The sequence below is a fragment of the Pituophis catenifer genome, unplaced genomic scaffold (genome assembly GCF_029215685.1).
Source record: "Pituophis catenifer annectens isolate HBS135680 unplaced genomic scaffold, rPitCat1.0.hap2 SCAF_6, whole genome shotgun sequence".
NCBI classification, from domain to species: domain Eukaryota; kingdom Metazoa; phylum Chordata; class Lepidosauria; order Squamata; family Colubridae; genus Pituophis; species Pituophis catenifer.
In genome coordinates this window covers 55,826,298-55,843,423 of record NW_027256886.1, presented here as the reverse complement: position 1 = coordinate 55,843,423, position 17,126 = coordinate 55,826,298, and the positions used below count along the sequence as shown (strand labels likewise).

Below are 17,126 nucleotides of genomic sequence, written 5' to 3'. Positions count from 1 at the left end.
GGGGAGGGCTTATTATCCAAGAAGGTCTTCTTTTCAGGGAAACACAGTAATATGGATAAAGGTAGCCTTCCTGTTGAGTTGATTTCTTAAGTCTGGTCTAGCTAGCGGGACCAGTTTGACTCTGCTGTACCTCCTTTCTCCTTAATCTCTACATCTTTACAAGTAAGGTAGTTAACAGCTACCTATATAATTATGATATCTCTGCTAAGGGAAGATTAACACACACGGGTTCTTTGCATTTTATGCTGCAACGCCTGCTATTTTATATTTGCTAAAACAGTGCTTGCATTTTACTCCATTACAATGTAGTCCTTGATTAATGATGATGATAATTGGGACCAGAATTTCCACTGGTAAGCAATGTGGTTGAAAGGCTTAATGTCACATGACTGCGTTGCTTAGTGATGGCAATCCCAGCAGTCCCCAGTGCCGTTTCTTGAGGATAATGGGTCACTAAGTGAGCCGCCAGGTTTTAATAATCAAAGTCAGAAGGGAAGTTGATAGGAAGTTGTAAGTCCGAGGTGGCTTGCACCAGGTCAGCAGGCAGGTAAGTCATGCCAGTTTAACAATTTCAGGTCCAGGGTGGCTATTTCTGGATGCCAGACTGTGCATGAGAAGCTATGCATAATTTTAGGCCTGGGGGTGGGGGGGCTTGCTGTCGGGTGGGGATGTGTCTATAGGTTCTTGCTTCAGCATGCACAAGTGATTTCAGGCCTGGGGGTAGTTGCTGCCAGGCAGGGGAGATTTACTGGAACAACTTGCATCCTTTCTTATGTTATCTTGATGGACCTTTACTCAATCTAAGAAGACCACGCCTGCATTCAGGAACCCCTCTTTTTAACTAAGTACTTTCTGACCTTGGAGATTTAAGCACTTTCTGTAGCAGCTCCAGTGGCAGGTTCCGCAGACATATCTGCGAGCCAAGCTGTGGGACAAGGTTTACCTCAGTCCATCTTTCACAGATAGTGATCAAGGAAGGTTGCTTATACTGTTTCCAAAATGGGGAGAAAAAGAGAAGTTAATGAAACTCTGAACTCTAGAACCATCTTGTGGCAGAAACTGGAAATTAAACCACTGAATCTACATTTGAGTGGAGACAAAAAAAGAACATTCATTTCTTTTTGGATGAAATTTTAACAGTTCCAAATCTAATGTTATAAAATGAAAGTGCAACTAATACATTTAGAATTGCACCCAGGAAGATTTGCAGATCTCTGTTGAGTTTGCGCTAAGTTTCTGTACTGTATGTGAAAAATATCTTTTGTTTTCAATTTCTAAAGAATTCGAAGATCAACTCTACAACCAGAGATCTGCAGAACTGTTGGTTTCCATCCTGGAGATACACCCAATTTATTCAAAAACTGTTTCCAGAAACCTCCTTCTTGAACAAGTAAAGGATCTGTTACAAGTAAAGAATCTGTTCATTGAACAAATGGGTGCAAGTTTCATTAAAACCCAGTAAGAGGCAACCAACTGATGAAGAAGGAAGGGGGGAAATGAAGTAGAGAAGTCAGTTTATTTATTTATTTATTATTTATTATTTATTTGTCAAGCATATATAAGATAACAGGTAAAAGTATAAACAGAATTTGAATACATGAAAAGAGTAAGAGTAAAAATAAAAAGGAATATTAGGACAGGGACGGTAGACATGCTGGTGCACTTATGCATGCCCCTTACAGACCTTTTAGGAATGGGGTAAGGTCAGGGGTGAAATCCAGCAGGTTCTGACAGGTTCTTGAAAACTGGTAGCGGACATTTTGAGTAGTTCGGAGAATCGGTAGCGGAAATTTTGGGTAGTTCGGAGAACTGGCAAATACCACACCTCTGGCTGGTCCCAGAGTGAAATGGGAATGGAGATTTTGCAATATCCTTCTGCCAGGAGTAGGGAGGGAATGGGGATTTTGCAGTATCCTTCCTCTGGAATGGAGTGGGAATGGAGATTTTGCCGTATCCTTCCCCTGCCATACCCACCAAGCCATGCCCACCAAGCCACACCACGTCCACCAAGCCACGCTTACAGAACCGGTAGTAAAAAAAAATTGGATTTCACCACTGGATGAGGTCAACAGTAGACAGTTTAAGGTTAAAATTTTGCGGGTTTGGGGAAGAAACCACAGAGTCAGGTAGTGCATTCCAGGCATTGACCACTCTGTTACTGAAGTCATATTTTCTGCAATCAAGTTTGAAGTGGTTTACTTTAAGTTTGTATCTATTGTGTGCTTGTGTATTGTTGTGGTTGAACTGAAGTAGTCATTGACAGGTAGGACATTGTGGCAGATAATTTTATGTACTACGCTTAGGTCAGATCAAAGTTGGCGTAGTTCTAAGTTGTCTAAGCCCAAAATTTGAAGTCTGGTGGCATAAGGTATTTTATTGTGGGTAGAGGAATGGAGGACTCTTCTCATAAAATATCCCTGGACTCTCTTAATTGTATTTACATCTGATATGCAGTGCGGGTTCCAGACAGATGAGCTGTATACGAGAATTGGTCTAGCAAATGTTTTGTATGCTCTAGTTAGTAGTACAATATTACCAGAGAAGAAGCTACGCAAGACATTTTAATTGTCTAGCTTAGGTAAACATGATGTCTACCTAAGATAGTTCTAATTACCTATTTATTTATTTAGTTGTAATTACCTAATTGTTTCAGATCATCATCACAACTACACAAAAACTTGCACAAATATAAGGAAAGCAAAATGTACCCGGTAAGACTAATATATATTCGCTTACTACTTAAAAGAAAAACCATTAAATTTGCAGCTCACCTTGCAGCCTGCAGTATAATACCTACAGACATTGGTAGGACAGATGCTTCTTCTCATGACTTGGATGCACCTGGGCAGAAAAGATTCAGCTATAAGCAAGAAGAGCGTTAAGAGGAGAATGAAAAAAAGGAAATGAGAAATACAAGTAATCTTTCTAGCCTTTGGCTCTCTATAAGCAAACCAGATGCATTTTTGCAAGTCACAGAATTTCTTTAGCCCCTGGGTGGGAAATTCTGCTGTGTGTTTCAGTGATTCTTCAGAGAATCATCTTGAATCCTTTCTCTTCATACCCAGTTTAGCCTAGCTCACTCTGCAGCATTTATCCTCTCAAGGGGCATAGCAGACTACTGTTGCGGGGAAACAATATTTGTTTACCTCATGTTTAATTATACAATTCTCTCAGGGACAACATGGTTTGCTTTTCGGTCAAATACTTTATCTCTCTGTGGGACGAGTAAGGCTGCTCTCTCCCTCCCTCACCCCCAGTCCAGTCAGACAAATAAAAATGGCTCCTCTGGAGTTCTTTGTAGTCTCTTGGCAAAAAGTAGTTATTTAGAATTGCTGGCCAACTTGTCTGAATTTTTTATAAAGGTCATTTAGGGACAAGACAGAAATGAAGGGAAATCAAAATATTCTGTGTCTTTAAAACAAAATTTAAGGGGAAAGAGAAATTAACCCAAGACATCACATCAAGACAGAAATTAAACAATAATTCCTTCCTGTTCCCTTTATTAAAATCCCCAAGCAACGGAAAAACAATTATTTATATCAAAGTAAATAGCAACTTTATGATGGTGAGACATCCATGGACATAAGTGTTTTAAAAATTTTGCCCGAATACTACAGTAGAAACCTGATACAATGTTTTTCACCATCTAAAATAATTGTTAACATTTTTTTTCAAGACTTAATTACCCAGTCTTTCAACTATCATTCTACACGATGCACCTACTTTCAAGTTTATCTTATGAAAGAGAGAAGACAGAAGAATTGTGCACCAGGCACCACCATTGTTTCATCACAAAAATGTTTTTGCATAAATGGGGAAACTTGCAAGTTTAAGATTGCCTGTCAGTGAATGTTCATTCATCTTACCACTTCTCTAGCAATTTAAAGCAGAAGTCCACCAATGTTTTAAAAATTTGTTTAACTACTGATTTTTTTTTCAAAAATAAGGAAGTCAATTTTAGAGTCAAATTTTATAAAACACATTTAAAACTATACAACTTAGATAATTCATTCAATGTTTCCAGACAGGCAGAGAACATGAGCTTTCTCCAACCTGGAAGCATTCAAATGTATCGGACATCTCTTAATCCCAAAAGAATTATAGGAGCATGATCATTGGTAGTACTCCATTGTGGTTAGAAGTTATGAGAGATAACTTTGAACATATTTGAAAGCCTGCAGGTTTAGTGAAGTCTGTGACATCTGCTTTACAATATTACTAGAGAAACAATAGTTTAGATCAGGTATGGGGAATCTACACTTCTCCTGTACGGAATTCTGCAATCGTCTTCAAGATGATTCTCTGAAGAATCACTGAGACACACTTCCAGAATTTCCCACTGTGTGGCTAAAGAAATTCTGAGGCTAAAATGCATCTGATGGCTGTTTGCTTGTAGAGACTCAGCTTGGTGACGGTACTGGCCTAGAAACCAAGAGATCAGCCCTGCTTTCATCACAAAAGTCAGCTGGATGATTTTGGGTCAGTCACTCTCTTGGCCCAACATTCCTCACAGGGTTTTTGTTGTGGGGAAAACAGGAAGAGGAAGAAGTACTGTGCATGTTTGTTCCCTTAAAGTACTTCTAAAGTAATAAAGGTGGGATAAAAATCAAATAAATAAATAAAATATTGCTGAATTTCTCTTTTATCTTCTGTGCTGGTAGATAAAAGTTCATCAAAATTTAGGAAGCCACAAGTTTTCAATTACTGACCTAATTACCCTTGGCATTTAAATATAAATATTGTTTAAAACACAGTTTGGGATAGACTTTGGCTGATGAAAGCTGACATCCCACTCAGAACATTTTTGTAATAAGAGGAGTGCCTTGGCATAACCCACTCCCCAAATCTCAAGCAAATTATATTACGGTATGTCATAATCTACTTACTTTTGGAAAAGGCTAGGGAACTGTAACACTTCCGCTACAGCCAGAATTCCTAGAACATCTTCTTCATTCACTTCTGATTCAGAATTGTACATGTTCTTGAGTGCAACAGCAAAGGCTTCATTGTATCAACAGAATATGCCAATAAACACATGGTTATAAATATAATAAGATGTCAGCATTACCCCTGCTCCTGAACAGAATATTTACTCAGATTACTATACAATGTCTATGGAGACTCTCAATCATCCAGATCATGGTTGTCTTAAAAGTGGTGTTTTTTTCCCCCTTCAAAAGGCAACAGGACTTTCTTGGGTTTTTTTCTTTGAAAAAAGAACTGAAGAAGCTTTTGGATGAAAAGTGAAATGTTTTCAAAGAAAAAAACCAAGACAGTCCAGTTGCTTTTTGGAAGAAAAAGCACTTTTGAAATTACTAATGAACTATCACTATACACACATTAGTTGCTCCCATCACCAATGATTTTAAACAATAGATGGGTTGCTACCAGTTAAGCAATAATGGGTTGCTCCCCGTTCACCCAGATCGGGTGAACTGGTAGCGGCAGCAGGAGTAGGCTCCGCCTACCCGCCCGGATGCTTCTGTGCATGCGCAGAAGCATTGCACATGTGTGTGAGCACACGTACACCCATGAGGGAATTGGTAGCGACAGGTTTTGAAACCCGCCTCTGAATAGATGGATACCAAGAATGCTTTTCTCAGTCACCCATGCATTCTAGATCAAAGTAGATTTTTAAAAGGATTGCTCAGCATTTTTGATATCTAGGGAACACAAAACAGTACAGACTGTTGCAAGACATAAAATACAAGTAGGCCCTAAGCTCAGTATAGCTGTTTCCATGCAAGGAGTCTGAGGAACAGATTGAGTCCATTCCTTTCCAGTTATTATTAGTCTCATATGCTTGTCATCAGGATAGAGATGGGGGACTCATATTAAACCTGTTTCCATGTAACCAGCAAAGTTAATGATCACAGGTGGGATTTTTTTTTTTTTTTTTGCTTTCAGATACAGGTAGTCATCAATTTACAACAGTTCATTTAGTGACCATTTGAAGTTACGTCATCACTGAAAAAAGCGATTTATGAACATTTTTCATACTTATGACCGTTACAGCATCCCCATGGTCATATGATCAAAATTCAGCTGCTTGGCAACTAACAAGTATTTATGACAGCTGCAGTGTTCCGAAGTCACGTGATCCCGTTTTGCAACCTTCTGACAAGCAAAGTCAATGGGGAAGCCAGATTCTCTTAAAAATTCTGTTACTAGCTTAATAATTGCAGTGATTCACTTAACAACTGGGGCAAGAAAGGTTGTAAAATGAGGTGAAACTCACTTAGCAACTGTCTTGTTTAACAACAGAAATTTTAGGCTCAATTGTGGTCATAAGTTGAGGACTACCTGCATTTATTATTTTTTTAAAGTTTTTTTTAAATTAGTTTTAAAAGGCTCTAGAAGATGAAGTGGGAAAAGATTTAATAATTACTAACCAGTATACTACAATGAGAGATATAACCTTTTCCCTGATACTGGCCTGTGAAACATCTTAATATCTATGGCAAACAGTCAATTTATAGAGTAAGATAGTTTGTATTACCAAACCGAGTGACATCTTGATCTGTAATATTCAGAGCAATAGTGACTTTTGGCAATTTTTCCTTCTGTTGGCAGAATTCATCAGGCTTATGACCACTTAGTAGACAGCATTTATAACAACGGGTTTCTGCCAAAAACATTGGACACACAGGAAGTACGACACTATAAAAAGGCAGCATACTTGGCCTATTCAAGGCAACAGTAAACAGAGAGAAATGTCTAAATCATTTATTTTTCATTAATACATTTTGCCCACTAATATACTAACAGCTTAATATCTCATGATAGTTTGTTATTAATTAATTAATTAATTAATATTAATTAATAAATTAATAATTAAATAGTAATTTATTAATTATTAATTTATTAATTGTTATTTTCAAAGAACTAAACACTTTTCTAAGATTTTCTATCTTAGAACATCTTGATTGCTCATATAGAAGAGGGAGAAATGTAAAAATACTATAGGCAAATACCAACCCTAATTTAACTCTGATTCCAGCTGGAAAATATGTGTATAGATTTATGACTTAGAGTCAGTAAGTCTCCATGAAATTTTCTGGCTGTAAACCATTGTGAATCCAGTAAAGTAGAAGATGCCATATATTAAGACCTCAGTGTCTTAAACACTTCTATAGACATATAAAAATAAATTTTGGAACATCTACCAATACCTTTTCTAGATTTCAATACGCTTCTTGTGTTTGGGGAGTAGCTATTCTGTTCTGCTTCAGCAAGAAGTTGTGAAAGGACATGGGATTTAAATAAATACATTCGGTGAAGTTCCCATTCATAGCCCAAACAGTCCAAAGTGACATCTGAAAAGAGAGATGGAAGCTAGTTAAAAGCCATAGCTAGTTCTCTGGAGATGAAAAATCAGTCATGCAGTTTATGTCTCTCAGTTCAGAAGGCTTACCTGGTTCCATGCCTTCTGTGATCTTCTGTGTATAAGAAAAAAGCATCTGATTGGGCAATCTTTGGCGGGAGAATGTCCTTTGTGGAAAAAGAATGGATGATGAAACCATGATTTCAATGCACTTAATTTAATTAAAAGCCATAATTTATATAAATTAAATTTCCCAAACCAGAGGAATCAGGATTGCAATTGTGGGGGTCGTGCTAACAGGGAATTTAGAAGATACAGCCTCAAGACATCTGGAAGATTGGACTTAAGTGAAAAATAGTAATATTTTTGATCTGAACTTAAATTACCCATATAAATCGAACCAATAAATAATAAATAAATAATGCAGTAATAATTACCAAGTGTAAAGTGACCTATATAAATCTCTCTGGATATGAGAAAATCAGCCCTATGAGTAGTAAGATTATAGGAGTATAGTAGCAGTTGGCTAAATATGTATCAATGTTTGTAACTTAATGTGCATCTAACATATACTATATACATAATAAACTGATTTTCCAACTTTGTTTCCACCAATCAATGAGAACCAATGGTAGCTTACTTTGAAACTAACCCAGTAACTAATGATAATTTTCCACATACAGTTGCATATTTTTCAGCCAAATGCATGTATTATGTCAAATACATAATGATGTATGTACATGCCATTATGCGTTTTGGGGACATCTTACATGGGTGATGGACAAGCATGAGTGTTTTTCAAACTTGGCAACTTTAACATGTGTGGATTTCAATTCCAAGATTTCTCCAGCCAGCAGGAGTTGAGATCCACACATCTTAAAGTTGCCAAGTTTGAAAAACCCTGACATATGAAATTTTCCCAACTTTCTTCTGCCCGTGTTTCAAATTCCAAAATGTCTATTTAGAAGAGCAGAAGTTTGGAAATGTTTAGCAATATATATAAGCAATATAAGGAAGGATATTCTTACTACTAAGCATAATGGGACCATATTTTTTGTTTGCTTGCATATGGTATATTACCTTCTTCAGCATCTATAGCCAGAAATAAATTATTAACATTTTCCATATTGAAGCATTTGGTGCAGTGTTATACTAAGAACTACTTCTGGCTCTTACCTGGGTTTGGGTTTGATTTGGGACCTCATATGTGAAAAAGATTGGCCAATAGATTCATCGAGAAGTTCTGCACTTGTTTTCCAGGCCCCGAATTCTTCGCCCCAAGGCACAGGGCTATCAACTGGACAGTTGGAAAAAAAATGCAAGGAAGGGTGCCAGTAACTATAAGGTAGCACCGATATTTACTGTGTATGCCATTAATTCAACTGTATGATATAAAAGGGAGAGGCACTTTTGTTTCTTCAACATTATATCATTCTCTTTGCTAACAGACTCCTTAAGTTTGCTTGCAGATAGCTAGCCTGAATGCCTGAAAATTGGTGAGAATGGATGGATTTTTACAACACAATGAACCATGAACATTTGATTGTAATTCTATTTTATTGTTTTCTAGAAATATTTCTGTTTTACAGTTTTTAATGTTGTAAGCCGCCTAGAGTTCCTTCAAGCCAGAATGGGCAGCAAAGAAATCTGATATATTTTATGGCTCCCCACTTGACATGCAACTCAAGGAAGTATACCATTTAAATGACAAATATTCCTACAAAAATAAAATATAGAAAATAATAAAGCAAGCAATTCAACAAAACAATAAATCTTGACAGGTACACAAGACCTTCTGACCCAACATCTGGGGGAGAAAACTAGGTCCTTAGCACCTTACATAAATCAGGCAAGCAGGATCAAGGCCATCTCAATCTCCAGGAGGAATTCTGTTTTATAGGGCAGGAATTTGATATTGTTAACTGAATACACAATGATCAAAATGAGTTATCTGAACACAGCCATAAGGACTGGTTTGTAGATGTGATTCCTGTTTTCTACTTCATTTCAAATGTGTAGTCAAGCAAACATCCCTAGTTTCTCATAATACTTTATTTCTATAACCCTTATTATTCCTAGTAAATTTTTTGCTCCAGCTCAGGGATATCTGCAACATAAAAAGGGCCTGGGGTTCAAACACATGGTTGTGGTTACTATCTTGACTTCTTGGACCACCTCAGTGCAATACCAGAATTGGATATAATAATCCAAGGGTGATTTGATCCCTACAAAGTACAATTGAGCAATTAGGTCCCATTATTTTGAATTAATGCTTCTATTGCTGCATTCTATGGGTCCATTGGCCTGGTGCACCCATATGTTTAGTTATCCAGTAAGACCTCTAAATTCTTCACTCATGCATTACATGAGATCTCCTCAATCCTGTACTGTTATTTCTTGTCTTTGTTTTCCTTTTCTGATGCACCTATTCTTGCCACTTTAACGTTCAACTCTGTTAATATCATTGTGAGTTGTTATGAATTGGGTGGCCTTGTAAATTTAGATAAACAAAGGTGTCCCTTAAGGTGTTAATCAGCTCCCCTAGCTTGACAATTATCTGTACATTTAATTCAGTTCCCCAAATGAGTTCCAATTCTTTTGATTAGCACAAGGCAGAAGATAAGCCCCAGGGAACATCACTTGATACACAACCATTTTATAAGAAGCCATTGGGTGAACTTGTTCAACCAGCTGTGAATGTACTGAATCACTCAAGCCCACTTTATCCATGTTTTCACAAGGCCATCATATGAGACTCCCTGGCCTTTTACTGAGATCAGGTTATGCTATGTGCACAGCATTCCTTTGGTTTTTCTAATTAGTAACTCTGTCATAGGATGCCTGATAATGTGGGCATTCTTTTCCCTGTGCTCATAGATGCAGGCCTTGACAGTCTGTTCTGATAATTTGCCCAGCACAGAAGTTACCGGTAAATGGCCTGTGGTTTTCCGATCCTCCTTTCTGAACATGTGGTCTTAAGTTGATCTTTTATAGTTCACTGGCATTTTTCAAAATGTATTTAATTAGAATGACACTTTCCACTAAATCTTTACAGGTAGTCCTCAATTTATAATCATTCATTTAATGACGGCTCAAAGTTACAACGGCATTGGAAAAAATGACTTATGACCAGTTTTCACACAGTTGATTGTTGCAGCATCCCCAAAGTCATTCGATACACTTTGGGAACTTGGCAACTGGCATGTATTTACAACAATTGCAGTATCCCAAGTCATGTGATTATCATTTGCAACCTTTCCAGTCAGCTTTCAACAAGCAAAGTCAAGGGAGGGGGGAGCTGGATTTGCTAACAAAACCGCATGTTTCGTTTAACCCTGTATTTATTCATTTAACAACCGTGGCAAAAAGATGGTAAAACAGGGTGTGACTCACTTACCAACTGCCTTACTTAGCAACAGAAATTTTGGCCTCAATTGTAGTCATAACTCAAGGACTACCTGTATATCTTTTACTTCTCTGCTTCACATAGTACATGTACCCTTGCATTCATAACTTGTTAGCAAATGATGTTGTGACCCCGACTCTTGAGCCTGTCCTAACAGAGGACTCAGAAGGTGATGGGGAGGAACTGATAAGGCCTCCCTCTCCAGGACCCTCCTCTCTGGCAATGCCTCAGGTTCCATCCGAAGGCCAAGAGGAACAGCCTGGAATATACCAGGACGAAAGCATATCGGAACAACAACAGATAGGGAGTGAGGATGATGAATCCTGGCTTGATCCCAGGCAGCGTCGGAGGGAGAAGCGTGCACAGCAACGAAAGAGGTATGGGAGGGCCAGAGATTGAGCTGAGTCACTGAGCCACACTCCACAAGGAATAAAAGTGGGTGTGATTGCTCTTCAGGCTTTGTGACGGTCAAAGTTAAAAAGAGAGTCACATCGCATTACCTGAAATCTGGCTTGTGCATATTTTGGATTGGACCTTGGCTAATTCTTGCTTCGTGGATTACTTTTTGCTACTGAATCGGACTGAGGAGAAACTCTCTCTCTTGCTGACTGTGAGTGAAAACTGACTTGGCAGGCATTTCACAGTTTACTGCCACTCTTATCTGCAAGGGTTTCTAGTCTGATTGCTTAATAAAATCTTGGCAGGTGTGCCTGGTTGTGTGTTTGCCTGTGTGGGGAAGGGGGACAGAACAAATGAAGGATAAAACAAATACATTTCTTATTGTGGAATTTGAACCCAGCCAGTATTTCTAGTTATCACCTTACCTGTCATTATTCTAATCAAGTTCTTATGGAGGCCATCTTGTTTCGCTTTAGCACTCTGTGAAATTCCTAGTAAGTCACAGGGTGAACTGAATGGAAATTGCCAGCGATTGGTGGGTCCTGCTTGATTGCGGAAGAAACGTGGTTTCATGGGTCCTGAAATCTTATACAAAAGCATTTTTAGCCCATTATCCCCTCAACATTTTATCTAAAGAGATTGATTGTCTGCTCTATCAAGGAAATAATTAGGCAATCCAAATTTCAGAGGCAATATTGTTAGGTCATAGAAATAAAATAGTGTGTTGCTTCTTGCCTTTATTTTATTTTTTTCTTTAGATAAACTAGTTGTCTGTCTTGGATCAAGTTGCTGGATTAAGGGCCATTCAGATATCTCAATCTACTTCCCCCGCCCCTCATGTTTCAGCCATGACAGATGGAGATAATGACAGTTGTCGGCCAATTTTTTCACTGAAGAAAAATTGTAAGTGAATTCTTTATAATATTGTTAAACAATTCTCTATGAGACTACCAACATTTTTCGAAGAGAATCTCTGGTGTGTTTTTATGTAAAATGGCTTACATAATAACACATCCTTCCTCTCACTCTAAAGCAAAAGGAAAATGAAATCTGAGTCAAAAATTCTCAGTGATAATTTTTGTAAAAATGGGTGGGTGAAAGGCATTGGGAGGCTAGAGGTAGGCCTTTGTGAAGCAACAAAGACACATCTTGACAAGGTGATTTAGCTGTAAAAGTGATGCAGCATTTTCTGAAGGTACCCAGTTTAGGTGATACCTTTTGGTGTGGTTAGGTTTTCCCTCTAATCCATCAGACTGGAAATAGATCATCTGAGGAATGAGGCTATAAGAGTTCTAATTAACAGTTGTTAGAAGGTAGGTTGGCAATGCAACACAAGCAATCCAATGAATACTCTAATCTCGAATGAGAAATCTATATATAGGCAATTTATGGCAGTAACACCCTTAACCATTTTCTTGAGCTTCTTTATCCAGAAGGCAAGAGGCTTGCCTCTTTTGTAAAATCATGGCAGTTTCCATCTGTTCATTGTTATTTCTTTTGTCGGTGTGAAATATAATACTTGCAGGATTATCTAGGATGTTCATTTCAAACACATGCTGGTATCTTCCTTATGTTGTTTGAGCTTTGTCTGCTATAATGGTAATGTGCATTCCAGTTCTTAACAGGGAAAAGTCAACTATAAAATATTACTAACCTATGCAGCTGTGTGTGGGAAGTTAACAAAAAGTTCATCTAGAAGGAGAAATAAATAGGAAGGAACAAAGTACAACTTGATGGAAGGTGAGATAGGAAAAACTGGTTCATATATCATGCTAGCCGTAATATGATTTATTTTTGGCTAAGCATATTGTCTGAACCCAGCAACTGTGATTTATTAAAGTAAACATAGTTAAGCAACCATGGCTTAATATTACATTATTAATATGGTCACTAATCTCAGTGACAAGAAGCAGGTCAAGATATACAATGGACATGCACACACAAAAACTAAAGGTACAAGTGAAAGAAACAGGATTTCATGAAAATCTCCTAAATGTAAAGCAAAAGATTCTGTAATGTTGAGGGAATGAAGCTTAAAATGTAGGGGATCTATCAATCAAGGAATTGAGAACTGGGAGCAAAAAGATGGTGTAATGAAGTAGTATGGCAGAGCTCTACTTCCAATAGAATAGTTAACTGAGGCACAGACACTTGCAGCTTAGCTTTTGCTAGTAAATCTTGTTCATACATAGGAATAATATAGAACCTTTAGTTCATGTAAAATGATTGTGCAATTATAAATATCATAAGGCTTTTAATATCTGAATCAAGAAATCCAGATAACCTCTGGATCAGGGGTGGGTTCTACTTACCTTTACTACTGGTTCGCAACAGGATCGTGCACGTCCCTTGCTTCTGCGCATGCACAGAAGCTTCTGTGCATGCATAGATCGCTGATGATGACATCAGGGGTGGTGGGTGGAGCCTCGCACCGGTTTTGCTACCGGTTCTTGTGAACCTGTCCGAACCAGGGGCAACCCACCACTGCTCTGGATGGTATTGTATACACAATTGCACTGTGGCCTGTACACCTCAGTTTATAGCTCTAATGGAAGAATCTCAGGTAAGTAAGGGGTCATGACTGTTTCTAACAGTCCAGGTAAGGCAGTCCTAAGAAATGAGTAATTGAATTTTAGGAGGTTACAATGTCATTAACTTAATTTGGAGCACATATTCTATAACAGTCAGTGTCTCATTTTCTTTCGATAGCATTGCTACCAGAAATTACACTTACCTTTGCTATTTCTTTCTCAGATGGTGAAAGTCCTCCCAGAGATACAAAGGGAGCTGATAGCAGATAACTAAAGGTTAAAAAGTATAATCAATGCCATACCAAGGAAAGCTGCACAGGTGAAACTCTGCCTCTCTCTCAAAAGGATACAATTCTTTTCTTTATATGAAGTACAGTATCCCATGCAAAAACAGGTGAAAATGTTGTCCTCTGCTCTTTTAGTATCATGTACTTTATCTTACCTGATAGTGGGACATTTGCTAAGTAGATGAAAACAGTATCTTGTGAGAAGTTGACCCAGGCATCATGACAGATATCATGAGACCTCTTTGTCTTATTCATTCTCTTAAGGTGCTTCGCCCTCTTGCGGCATACAAAAGCCTCCCCAAAATCTCTCCAAAGCTTGCTACCAAATTATAATTTTAACATGTAATTGTTGGAAGAAATGTCCATCCGGGTTCAGTTCCAAGTGGGGAGAAAGACACTGGAAACATGGAAGCTGTTTGGAAAGATGGTTTAATGGTGGACAGGACCACGTGGTTCGAGATCCTGGGCAATTGAACACATGGGTGAGAGAGAGAGAGAGATTTATACCCTCTCTTGGGCCCCACCTTGGAGCTTCCTGTTCCTGTGCAAGGGCAGGTATCCTGATTGGTTGTCAGACTCCCATGGGGCCATGCAGGGGTAACTTTGTAGGTTGCCTTGAGTCCAAAGCTTGGTTGAATCTTGCTGGATGATGAGGTAGTGAAGCTAATTCTGAGGGTGAAGGAAGGAGATGAAGGGGGGGAGGGCAGGGAGCTGCAAGGAGCTGCTTTGTCTTTAAAAACATGTTTCTCCTTTTCTCATGTAGGGAAATATAATATTCTGCCTTTTTAATATTTCCTAGAATATTTCATTCTTCTAGGACAGAGGTCTTCAAACTTGGCAGCTTTAAGACTTGTGGACCTCAACTCCCAGAATTCTGGGAGTTGAAGTCCACAAGTCGTAAAGTTGCCAAGGTTGGAGATCCCTGGTCTGGGGAGCACAGGTCTCAAACAGGAAGTGTGGCCTCTAGAAGGAAATAGGAAGAAAAAGCTCTGGGACAGTGTTCCCAAGACTGGCTGAGGAATTCTGGGAATTGAAGTCCACATATCTTAAAGTTGCTGAGGCTCTACAGAGGTGGGACACTATGGCCCCATTATGACTTGTGGACTTCAACTCCCAGCATGGCTGGCTCAGGAATTCTGGGAATTGAAGTACACAAGTCATAAAAGGGCCATAGTTCCCCCTCCCCATTGCTCTAAAACATAATCCACATCCTATGAAATGCCTGGAATCTTGTATCACAGCCTGTCCCAACTTGATTCTCTTCAGTGTGTTGGACTTCATTCCCCATCATCCTTAGTCACACTATTTAAAACTAACGGGATTTACAGCTGAACACTCTGGAATGGTATTAAGTTGGAGAAGGTGGATCTGCTAACAGACATGCTAGAAGCAAATATAGGTAATCCTCAATTTACAACAACTCACTTAGTGACTGTTTGAAGTTACAATAGCACTGAAAAAGTGACTTATGACTATTTTTTGACACTGATGACCATTGCAGCATCCCCATGAGTACGTGATTTACATTTAGATGCTTGACAACTGACTCATATGTATGACTGTTGCAGTATCCCAGGGTCATGTGATCACTTTTTACGACCTTCTGACACATAAAGGCAATGGGGAAACCAGATTCACTTAACAACCATGTTACAGTGCTAATTTAATAACTGCAGTGATTCACTTAACAAATGTGGCAAGAAAAATAATAAAATGGGACAAAACTCACTTAACATATTTCTCATTTAGGAACCTAAATTTTGAGCTCAGTTGTGGTGGTAAGTTGAGGACTACCTGTACCAAGAAGCAATTCCCTTTGCCATCCGCTTGCCCATTCCAAACTTATGTTTGGATGTATCAGCTTCTACTTACTGACATGCTGTTTTATCGGAAGTTGTGGTTTCAGGAACAAAGGAAGAGATACGAAACAAGTCTACATGATTCTTTCTTTTCCCATAAAAATGCTTGTAGTGAGCCATTTACAAGAAGTTCAAAAATGCTACACTAGTCTATTGTTAATACTCAGGTGAAATAATTAAGAGCTGCTGAAGAAAAACTCCTTGGCCCCTTCCAAATTTCTTTTTAGGACTCTCCTTCAAAAGAAAAATATGTCCAGCATCAATATAATAAATGAATGAGAGGGTCCACATAGATATAAGCCAGTATTGTGACATCTTACATCACAGTGGCATCACAATACAGCTTCAGCAATTCTCTCTTTTCTGATTCAAAGCCAGGAACAAAGTTACCACCAAATAAGGTCTCTAAGGACAGGCATCTTAGAAAGATGATGGATATTGTTGGTATACAAATAGAGAAAAGTACACTAATTATCTCCCTGTCGCCAACAAACAAATAAATAAGCAAGCAAAATAAAAACTAATGGTATGTATTCTTTTTAAAAAAAATTCTCTCTCTCTTTCTCTCTCTCTCTCTCCCCACAAACACACACTAGTAGCTCTACTCTCTATAAGCATTAGCCAATTTCCTGTTCAGGGTTTAATCATTTGCTAAACATTCCAGTTACATACTCTCATTTTAATCTCCCTTTATGCCTATCTGATCTCATTCAGTAACCAAACCTTTTGTGTATATGCACAAAAATTCCCTAACTCAACACTAGGTAAAGGTAAAGGTTCTCCTCGCACATACGTGCTAGTTATTCCCGACTAGGGGGCAGTGCTCATCTCCATTTCAAAGCCGAAGAGCCAGTGCTGTCCGAAGATGTCTCTGTGGTCATGTGGCCAGCATGAATAAATGCCAAAGGTGCACGGAACGCTGTTACCTTCCCACCAAACGTGGTTCCTATTTTTCTACTTGCATTTTTTAGGTGCTTTTGAACTGCTAGGTTGGCAGAAGCTGGGACAAGTAATGGGAGCTTGCCCTGTTATGCGGCACTAGGGATTCAAACTGCTGAACTGCCGACCTTTTGATCGACAAGCTCAGCATCTTAGCCATTGAGCCACTGCGTCCAAACACTACTTTGTCTAAATTAACAAATTTAATTTAGCTCCTGCTAGAGCAGGGGGCTGGACTAGAAGACCTCCAAGGTCTCTTCCAGCTCTGTTCTATTCTATTCTATTCTATTCTATTCTATTCTATTCTATTCTATTCTATTCTATTCTATTCTATTCTATTCTATTCATGTGCAATAAACCTTTTTTCATACGTTTATATAT

At 38.5% G+C, this 17,126-nt stretch overlaps 1 protein-coding gene across 1 annotated transcript in view; it reads right to left on the bottom strand.

Annotated features, from left to right (window-relative positions):
• BTBD16 (BTB domain containing 16) overlaps positions 1-15,926 on the bottom strand; it is a 39,279-nt gene extending 23,353 nt beyond the window's left edge. The window contains exons 1-10 of the mRNA XM_070945972.1: positions 15,820-15,926; positions 13,864-13,930; positions 11,555-11,714; positions 8,501-8,621; positions 7,415-7,491; positions 7,173-7,316; positions 6,500-6,625; positions 4,887-5,001; positions 2,772-2,841; positions 858-988 (exon numbers count right to left, since the gene is read on the bottom strand). Coding sequence (XP_070802073.1) covers positions 858-988; positions 2,772-2,841; positions 4,887-5,001; positions 6,500-6,625; positions 7,173-7,316; positions 7,415-7,491; positions 8,501-8,621; positions 11,555-11,714; positions 13,864-13,930; positions 15,820-15,926 — 1,118 coding nt within the window. The remainder of the gene's footprint in view (positions 1-857; positions 989-2,771; positions 2,842-4,886; positions 5,002-6,499; positions 6,626-7,172; positions 7,317-7,414; positions 7,492-8,500; positions 8,622-11,554; positions 11,715-13,863; positions 13,931-15,819) is intronic.
• Positions 15,927-17,126: the final 1,200 nt, after the last annotated feature.